The sequence below is a fragment of the Sitodiplosis mosellana genome, unplaced genomic scaffold (assembly GCF_009176505.1).
Source record: "Sitodiplosis mosellana isolate CC-2019 unplaced genomic scaffold, AAFC_SMos_1.0 Smas_scaffold_4336, whole genome shotgun sequence".
Lineage (NCBI taxonomy): Eukaryota > Metazoa > Arthropoda > Insecta > Diptera > Cecidomyiidae > Sitodiplosis > Sitodiplosis mosellana.
In genome coordinates this window covers 14,137-24,072 of record NW_022599578.1, presented here as the reverse complement: position 1 = coordinate 24,072, position 9,936 = coordinate 14,137, and the positions used below count along the sequence as shown (strand labels likewise).

Genomic DNA, 9,936 nt, shown 5'->3' with positions numbered 1-9,936 from the left:
GCATAACAAATAACTCATTGCAGTTTACTTTTGAGATAATTTCGCCCGAAAGTAGTTGAATTCAGTCTAGGTAATATTACTGGAAAGAGTTCTAGATGGAGTTAGATGTTATGAAGATTAATGTCATATTCTCTTTGTGATTAAAATGAATAAAGTCATTTAAATGTAAAAATATGAGTAAAATAATCGTTGACTCACCTGGGATGCCACCAAACTAATGAGTAGCAGTGTAAAAGATCTTCGACTCAGCATTTTTCTAGCTTCGACATATCGAATATTTACTGTAAACGTATCAATTGAAGGGAATTGACAAACTGTTTGATGGACATACGGATCGAATGCATGTTCTTATATACTTTTCAAGTGTGCTCACGTCAGCAAGCAACACAGTAACGTAGAATTTAATCCACGTATAATAACAATTCCAATTAAAATGCACATGACTTTATCGCACACAATATTTTTATGGAAAAAATGTCAAACAATTAATGGAATTACAATTCCACCTGTGCACTGCATGCACATGTGCATAATTTTGTGTTTCACATCAAATGGATCGTATCGAAAATACCAGATATTTACATGCATTCCTTAATCACCTTCACTATGGTTGGCAAAATACCGCAGTTCTATCACATTGGATTACAAATTCAAGTAAATGCTTTTCACTCTTGATGCGTTGAATGGTATTACTATGGAACGTGGCTATTTGAATATGGAAATGTTCACATCTTCGTAGCATGTTCCGAACACATTCCGTTTCAATGTCGTTTCAAAGTTAAAAAAATAATCACCGATGGATCGTGGTTTACATACGGTAAATATATGAATATGAATGATCATTGATCAAACGACACGGTGAATATACCTTTGCCTCACATTCAGGCTCACATACCACAGATGCGTTGGTTCGTTTAATGGCTACAATGTTAGTCAATGCAAGGATATATCTCCATAGAAAATTCGCGCTCGAGCATAATAAGCGTCGACACTAAGAACGGTTGGTCTGACGCTCTGTGTGTACAGTATAAGGCAAAACAACACTACTACATGCGCGCGTTGCTTCATCACACACAGTTCGTTATAGTGACCGCGCTCGAAGAGTGTGCATTGTGCAAAGGAGAAATAATACATAAGTACGACGCTCATCTGACACCTCGTCACACAGATCGTTCTCATATAAGAGCGCCGTATGTATGTATTATTTCCCCTTTACACACTCTTCGAGCGCGGTCACTATAACGAACTGTGTGTGACCAAGCGTCGCGCACATGTAGTAGTGTCGTTCTGCCTTATACTGTACACACAGAGTGTCAGACCAACCATTCTTAGTGTCGACGTTTACTATGTATGCTCGAGCGCGAATTTTCTATGGAGTATACGGAATCATATTTACAATACATCACTCAATAGAGTACAAATTTAGTGAATTGGCAGACAAACGCAATATATCCGATCATGCAAAATGATCCGATCATCGAACTGGATGCAGAGAATAAAGCTGAATCATACCGATCTGTGGCACCATAATGCTAATCTTACCATCTGATGCGTCATGAATCTTGGTATTTTTACCTTTATCATGCGTTCATTATTATGTGCCTAAATGAATGTTATTTTCGAGGAGTGAGACACGTAGAATAGGTTCCTTATTTTACTTCAATGTTTCTCAATGGTATTGTTGTTATTTCTGTCGTCCGTTGTGAGCTTTTTCATTTGTTTTGTTAGTGCGATTTTGGACTAGTGAAATAGCGAGGTTAGTGTTTTTAGCGTTTGGAATATTTCGTATCTCCCTCTCGGTTATAATTACACACATTTTAAGTACACACTAGAACTTGAATTTGATAATGACTTTGTCTTCACTAAAATCGTATTTAGAAAACCATGTAAAAATTGTGGTAAGAATCAGAAAATAATGAAATTCTGGCATTGTGTCAACGAATACGAAAAATTTGAACGAACCATTAAAACAGCCACGAATAGAACTCGAACAAAAATTAACCGAAAAAGAAAACATCGAAATAGAGCAAAAAAGAGAAAACAATACAAACGATTTGTTGGAAAAGAGTAAAAATGTTTTATTGTTCAAATGTTAAACCGAAAACTGCTGTAAGAGGGCGATACGGATTTAAGTTAATATTTTTTTTAAATAGAAATACACTGACAGTCAAGGGGGACGGTTTCAACAGTTAATACAGCTCACTGGCCAATCAGCATATTTGAACATTTTAAATCTGTAGAAATTGCAGATCTATTAAAGCTTCAACGGAATTACTATGAACAAATACCATTGCTTTAAAAGCAACATTTAATAAATAAACACACCAAATCGACTCTTGAGATAAAAAAGAACTTATTTTTTTTCAGCCATTTTTTGGCGTGGATTTATTCGAATTTTTTATTTGAAAGTGACCGAGAGGTCACTTCAAACACAATCGAAATTTATGTTGTGTTTTTGATAAAATATTGAATGATGTTCAAACCAAGCAACTATATTGGTTGGTATGGTCAACGAGATTGACAAAGAAAAACATATCGAATCAAAGCACTTGTCCAAGGAGATATCGAGCCAACTTATTGTGACCTGAAAAATAATATACCAGATTGTAAAATTATAAGATTAATGAATTATTCGATATAACCGCTTTATAATTTAGTGAAAATAACCATTTTCATGTGCCAGGTGGATCGGTGCCTTATTCGCATTATTTTTAACACCAAGAAGGGCTCCTCTATCAACGAGAAGTTCAGCAACATCCTTGTGACCTGAAAATACAGATCGATGAATAACGTCAAATCAATAAATCATATTTGAGTGAGAATAATAGTTCCATTCCAACATTACCATTCTTCGCAGCTAAATGAAGAGGTGTCTCTTTCTCATGATCTTCAATATCAATAAGAGCCCCGTTATCGATGAGATGTTTAGCGATTTCATTGTGACCTGAAAATAAAGTTTAGGTCAATGAAATAGATTCTTATAAAACATAAATGCTCGCAAATACCATTTTCAGCTGCTCTATGCAGAGCTGTCTTTCCCTTTGCGTCTCTTAGGTTTACTGAAAATTGAAAAAAAAGATAGTAGAATCGAAAGAAAATGGCTTATATTCGTAAGAAGAACTTTTTGTGTGTCTTAATTTGTCAATATTGACATTTCAAAAATCTTAACAATCTACTTGAAAGTTTTAAATTTTTGAATTTATGTAAAAATTATTATATCAATATATATATGTGTAACCCAAGAACAATAATCGACGCTGGCCTATGTGCCACCGTGTATGACACTGTGTACCGCATAATCTATAAGAAATGTTGAATGATCACAGATTGGAGTAAACATTGGTTTCACCAAACCGATCCATCCGTGTATTGTTATATATTATAGCCGGAGAGCGCATACACCTATGTAAATCATACACATCTGCATGCACTCTCCGACTATACATGCGACGACGTTGCGCTAATTACGGCATTAGCCGAATTAGTCGCGACGTCATGCGCATCCACTCAGTCACAACACAACCTTCAACCAAAGAACAATGAACAAAGAGTATATATCCAAACACATCAAACAACTGTGTTTATTATATCAATACATCATGCTCCTTCCATCACTATAATATAGTACAATGTATACTATAATGTACATCGAAAAGTGCTTTTTATATGGAATTTGAGAGTGAAACTTTATGAAGAAATGTAGTTCCAATCTTACCGTCTGGCATCTCACCGTCATTCTCCTTCTTTAATGGTGTTGGTGATCCACTCACATCCATGATTAGGAACTGTGGAAATAAAAAGATTGAATTGAAATGAGAACAATGGATGGGATTGGAATGATTTGCAACAGTTTTTCATTCGCATGAAAGTTTCGGATGGACATAATTCTTTGAATGGAAAGTAATTTCTTCTCTTTGAAAAGCTTCAAAATGGAAATTTTTCAGGAACGAAATTAGCTAGGGGAATCACACACTTTCCAAATGGTGTGAATCTTACGAATCTTATGAATCTTTTGTTTACTGAAATGCAATATGGCGACTGACAGTTCTGTCACCATTTTCAATTTGGATTCACGAGATTCATCATATTCATGACGATTCATTCACAGTAGTGTGTTGAATCTGCGTGAATCTTTTGAATCTGTGTGTAAACTTAAGAATATTGTTTGAATTTGGAATAAGACTTCAATCATACAAACTGCATTGAATGATAAATTCCCCTAGGAAATTAGTATATAGCAAAAATTATCTCAAACTGTCCGCTAAATGAATCGAATGGAATAAATTCGATCCAAAATTTGTAAGTGAAAAAATCCAAAGCAAAATTAGAATTACAAAAAATGACTAAAATTGTCAACTCACCTGGGATACCACCAAGCCGACGAGTAGCAGTGTAAAAGATCTTCGACTCTGCATTTTTTCCAGCTTCGAACTATCTAAAGTTTACAGTAAACGTGTCAATTAATAAGAACTGTTTGATGGACATACGAATCGAACGTATCTTCTTATATACTTTTCAAGAAGGATCACGCTAGTGAGCAACACAGTAACGGTATAATTTAATTCACGTGCAATGACGATTATAAATGCACAAAATACTAACGCAAATGGATCGCATCGAAAACACCAGATGTTCATGTTCATTCCTTCATCAAGTTCATGATGGTTCAAAAACACCGCAGTTGGATCACATTGAATTGAAAATGTAAGCAAACATTTTCCACTTTTAAAGTGCGAGTGTTGTTCACTCGACGTTGCTATTTGAATATGGAAATACAGCGATTTAAATTTCACGATTTGTCCTTGTGCTGTTCACGTGATAATATTCTAATGACTTTATTGGAATATGGAAATGTTCACATCTTCGCAGCATGCACAAAACACACTCCGTTTCAAAGTCGTTTCAAAGGTGAAAAATAACCATAGATAGATCTTTATTTACATATTGTAAAAATGAATAATTAAACGATACAACGTGCTTCTTTGCATGGACGTATTACATACCACTATTATTATTCAAAACACTGACAAAATATTTTCTTACATCCTTCCTGATGTTACGTTTCGAATTATGATCTAATGTTAGAGTCAAAGCACTCTGCAGCCAACATGGATCGGCCTAAACTGACTGCAGATTGAATTTTCGTCGATTTATCTACCAATATACATTGAATGATGACTTTTGCAATTCTATACTCACAAATTAAACGTATAAAAGCCGTACTTAGTAGCACTTTCCATAGAGATATTCTCTAAAGACGTTTCAGAGCTATTATGTGTATGCTGTATGACCATTCAAAATGAACCGGCCATTGAACTTAATACAGAAAATAGAGCTTGCATCATACTCATCTGTATCACAATGCTAGACTCACCTATAGATGTCTCATGAATTTTGATGTTTTTACTTTTATCACGCGCCTAATGCCTGAATGTATGCTATTATGGAGCAGTGAGACAGGTGGAATATAGGATTCTTGTATTACTTCAATTCTATGACTGATAGTGTCAAACGTAAATGCACAACAGCGAAAAGTCACATAATACTAAACGCATCCATTCTTAATAGGAACCTAATGTAATTTTTTCGCGCGGAATTTGAAAACAATGAAAAATGAATGGGTGCGTTTAATATTATTCAGCATACTAGCGATGGTCGCTTCAATTTTTCCCAATGTTGTTGTTTTTGTCATCCGCTTTGTGTCGGATCTTCTATGTTTAGGCAGATAGAAAGGAAGCTACCATGCGCTGTGCTAATACTAACGAAGTAACGAAGATTCGTACAAAACGTAACAAAAAATCCCAACATTTCGTATGGTAGCTCTCTTTCTATCAAGTAAAACGGACGGATATCAGTACTATCTGTTTTTTCCTTTTCTTATAGCCAGGAAAGAGGAGTATACATTGATGAATAAGTTGATTTGAAAAAAAAGGAAAATTATATTATTCTTCATATAATTTATTCATTTTTCAAGCATTACATACACACTGCAAAATCGCTATGCAAATACATAGCAAATGAAATGCACTGTACCGCATACTAGCTCAACTATGCGCTGTTATTTTGTGTGCAAAGCTCATTGTTGCTGACGATACCAATTTGTTATGATTAAAAAAAATGGAGTACAGGAATAGAGGGAAATCATCCGATTATTCAGCTTATTCACATTCGTCCACCCTTCTCATGGAGATATTTAGCCATCTTCCCGTGACCTATGAAATAACACAGATCAATGAAAAAGATCAAACCATATTCTTATTTAGCAATGAAAATAAATATTCAAAATTACCATTCTTAGAAGCTAAATGAAGAGGTGTCGCTTTCGAATGATCTTCAACATTAACTATGACGTTATTCTTGATAAGAAGCTTAGCGACACCTTTATGACCTAAAAAATATTCCAGATCAAATCAATTTCTAATTCAGTGAAAATTAATGTTCAACATTACCATTCATAGCAGCATAATGGAGAGCAGTCTCATTCAAATGATTTCCGATATTAATATTGGCCCCGTTATCGATGAGAAGGTCAACGACATCTTTATGACCTGCAAAATAATCCAGATCAAATCAATATATCATATTTAGTGAGAATAATAATTCAAAATTACCATTCTTAGCAGCATAATGAAGTGGAGTCATATTCAAATGATCTCTTTCATTGACTTTGTCTCCTTTACCGACGAGAAGTTTAGCGATGCTCTTGTGACCTAAAAAATAGCTCATGAGTTTTGAATTTATTTTAACACAAAATATGTGATATCAATTTTAAAATATTTGGGAACGATGTAAAAATTAGTTAGAAGAATGCAAATTAGGACGATTGAAATAGCGTGAAAATGATTTTTAAAATTGATATCACAAATTTTTTGTTCGCTTCCACATTTTGTGTGGAAATAAAATGACAAACAGTCATTCGGTCGGATGTAGCTGCAAACAACTAAGACTGGCTAAGTTGATTGAATCCGAAAATTTAGTTCGGTCACACTCAGGTATTATTTCAGTCGTACTACCAATCATAATGAATTGGTAAGAATAATCTTGACCTGCCAAATCTTGACCTGAAAATAAATGTAAAACATAGAGTTTTTTTTATATATGGACTTTACAACAACAACTCCATATTAAAAAAAACTCTATGTTTCACATTTATTATTTTCACTCATTTTGGCAGGTCAAGATAATTCTTACCGATTCATATATACCAATTCAGAACACGATAACAAATATCGATATCCGCTTGAATATTTTTATCGGATATTTTTGATGAGTTCACCGAGCGACAGAGTTAGCTAGCCAAAAGTCCACAACTAATCGGCTGGCTACCCAGTCAAAACATTTCTAGACGGGTTTCGACACGAGAATTGGGATTGTTGAAGTTTTCATATTCGAATTAATATTACCATGCTCAGCAGCTAAATGAAGCGGTGTCACTTTCGAATGATCGGTAAAACCATTGGCTCCTTTTTCAATTAGAAGTTTAGCAACATCCTTGTGACCTGCAAAACAATTCAGATGAATGAAAGAGATCAAACCGGTTTCTTATTTAGTGGAAATAAATATTGAATGTTACCATTCTGAGCGGCTAAATGAAGTGGTGTCACTTTCGAATGTTTTCCAGCATTAACATTGGCTCCTTTATACATGAGAAGTTTAGCGACATCCTTGTGACCTGAGAAATAAAAATAATACAGATCAATGAAGGAGATCAAACCAATTGATTCAATAATGCTTAAGACACCCTATTGTTATTTTTTTACAGTAGCAAAAAAATTGCAAAAAAGTCTTTTCCGCTCAATGCGGAGTTGTGTCACTCTTGCTCGCCAATTTAGTTGTCTCTTTTTGGTCCAAAGTTTTTTTTCGTATTAACTATAGAAGAAGAACTCATAAGTTCAACTTTTCTCGAGTAAATCTAAGAAAAGGTTCGTAAGGCATCTACACCTTTGCGTATACCTTGTGTATACAATACATGAATAGGAGCGAATGGATATTGTTGTTTTCTCTTCAAAAAAGTTTACATCCAAAAGAAACAAGAATAAGATTCGTTTGCTTTTCTGCATGTATATGCAAGGCAAATGTTTCTATGGTTCACTCGGATTGTTTTCTGCGTGTCAATTTCTTATTTTGTGAAAACAGATGTTCAAAATTACCATTCTCAGCGGCTAAATGAAGAGGTGTCAGATTCAAATTATTTTTGCTGTTAACGTCGGCTCCGTTCTTGATGAGCTCTTCAGCGACTTTTTTGCGACCTAAAAAAATTACAGATCAATGAAAAAGATCAAAAATTTAGTGAAAATAAATACTCAGTAAAAACAATTTACTGAGTATTCGACATTACCATTCTCAGCGGCTACATGAAGGGGAGTCATTTTCAGATGATTTCCAACATTGACGTCGGCTCCTTTACTCATGAGAAGTTTAGCAACATTTTTGTGACCAGAAAAAGGATTACCCTTCGAAGCGGCTACATGAAGAGGTGTCAGATTCATATGATTTCTGCCGTTAACATCGGCTCCATTCTTGATGAGCATTTCAGCGACATTCTTTTGACCTGAAAAGCAATACAGATCAATGATAGAGATAAAACCAATTTCCAATTTAGTGAAAATAAATATTCAGCAGCTCGCTTCAGTTTTTTCATATGGTTATAATAGATTACCTTCTAATGAAATCGAATGCAAAAAACACGTAATGGAAAACTTCAATGTGTACAATGAATGTAGCCAATAAACCCAATAAACCCAAAATGAACTAACGCCAATAAACCCAATACAAAACCTTTTTTAGCAGCATAATGAAGACGAGTCTGACCATAACCATCTCCAATATTGTCGTCGCCTTCACTGTCGGTGAACTCTCCAGCAACACCATTATGATCTGAAAAATAATTGAAATGAAACCAATTTAACAAAGCGATATATATCGTCATGCTTTATTAAAAAGAAAAATCCTGTAGCAGTCACATTCACAGTATTTCACTGTAGTAAACTCGATTGAGTTTGACGTTTGCATGAAGCACCATCACTATACAGAGAAATTTAAAAATACACATTGCTACTACAGTGAAACGCTGTGACAGCGAATACTATAGGAATTGAGTATTCAACATTACCATTCATAGTAGCATAATGCTGATGAGGCGTCGGTTTCAAATTATTTCCGAAATTAACATCGGCTTGATTGTCGATGAGCTCTCCAGTGACACCATTGTGATCTGGAAAGTTATAATACAGATCAATAAGATAGTTTGAACCAAGGTCGCTTTCTTCGTATACAAATACATGGGAAAGATTTGACGTAAGACGCCAAGACGCCTCTACGCGTGGAATGCTCGAAGCTGTCATCGTACACATATTGGACACGAACATTTTCGTTTACACAATCGCACTCACACAAATGAACGCATCGATGGTGCCCGGTCATTATATGTACGATGACTGTTTTGAGTGTCCCTCGCCTAGAGTTCTGCGTGTCGTTTTTCTTCGTTTATTAAGCGATCTTGTTCGAACACACTCTTGTGTAACTCAAATACAATCAATTTTGACATTTCAAAAAGCTCCAAATAAAGCTTTTGGATTTATGGTACATTGCCGTTATAGGATTAAGAATTTTTATATTGATTTTAGCTCACACCGAACCAATCCACACATGAATTGTCCTTCATGTTCTTCATGTTATATCAAAAAATGCCTTGTATATGGAATTTTAGAATGGAAAATTGATAAATAAATGGAGCTTTAATTTTACCGTTTAGCCGTTTTACAGAATTGGTCGGTTCCGGTTTCGGAGCTGTTGATATTGCATTCACGTTTTGGAAAGCCGGATTCATAATAATGGACTTTCCATGTGGTTTCCCTGATCGATTTGGATGGCTTGCAGTCGCTTCACTATTATGCTTTGCGTGAGAGTCCAATTTTCCAACTTGGTTTTCGGCTG

At 34.9% G+C, this 9,936-nt stretch overlaps 2 protein-coding genes across 2 annotated transcripts in view; both read right to left on the bottom strand.

Annotated features, from left to right (window-relative positions):
• Positions 1-2,470: 2,470 nt before the first annotated feature.
• On the bottom strand, positions 2,471-3,782 carry LOC129572169 (ankyrin repeat and protein kinase domain-containing protein 1-like). The gene is made up of 5 exons (XM_055452103.1): positions 3,716-3,782; positions 3,006-3,059; positions 2,846-2,944; positions 2,668-2,766; positions 2,471-2,584 (listed from the first exon to the last, which is right to left on the bottom strand). The coding sequence occupies exons 1-5, from the start codon at positions 3,774-3,776 to the stop codon at positions 2,541-2,543; spliced, it is 357 nt and encodes a 118-aa protein (XP_055308078.1). The 5' UTR covers positions 3,777-3,782; the 3' UTR covers positions 2,471-2,540.
• Positions 3,783-7,341: 3,559 nt separating this feature from the next.
• The window catches only part of LOC129572168 (ankyrin-3-like), a 7,657-nt gene continuing 5,062 nt past the window's right edge, over positions 7,342-9,936 (bottom strand). Inside the window, exons 9-15 of the mRNA XM_055452102.1 lie at positions 9,748-9,933; positions 9,113-9,214; positions 8,812-8,877; positions 8,339-8,551; positions 8,199-8,249; positions 7,574-7,672; positions 7,342-7,499 (exon numbers count right to left, since the gene is read on the bottom strand). Of these exons, the coding sequence (XP_055308077.1) occupies positions 7,342-7,499; positions 7,574-7,672; positions 8,199-8,249; positions 8,339-8,551; positions 8,812-8,877; positions 9,113-9,214; positions 9,748-9,933 (875 nt within the window). The remainder of the gene's footprint in view (positions 7,500-7,573; positions 7,673-8,198; positions 8,250-8,338; positions 8,552-8,811; positions 8,878-9,112; positions 9,215-9,747; positions 9,934-9,936) is intronic.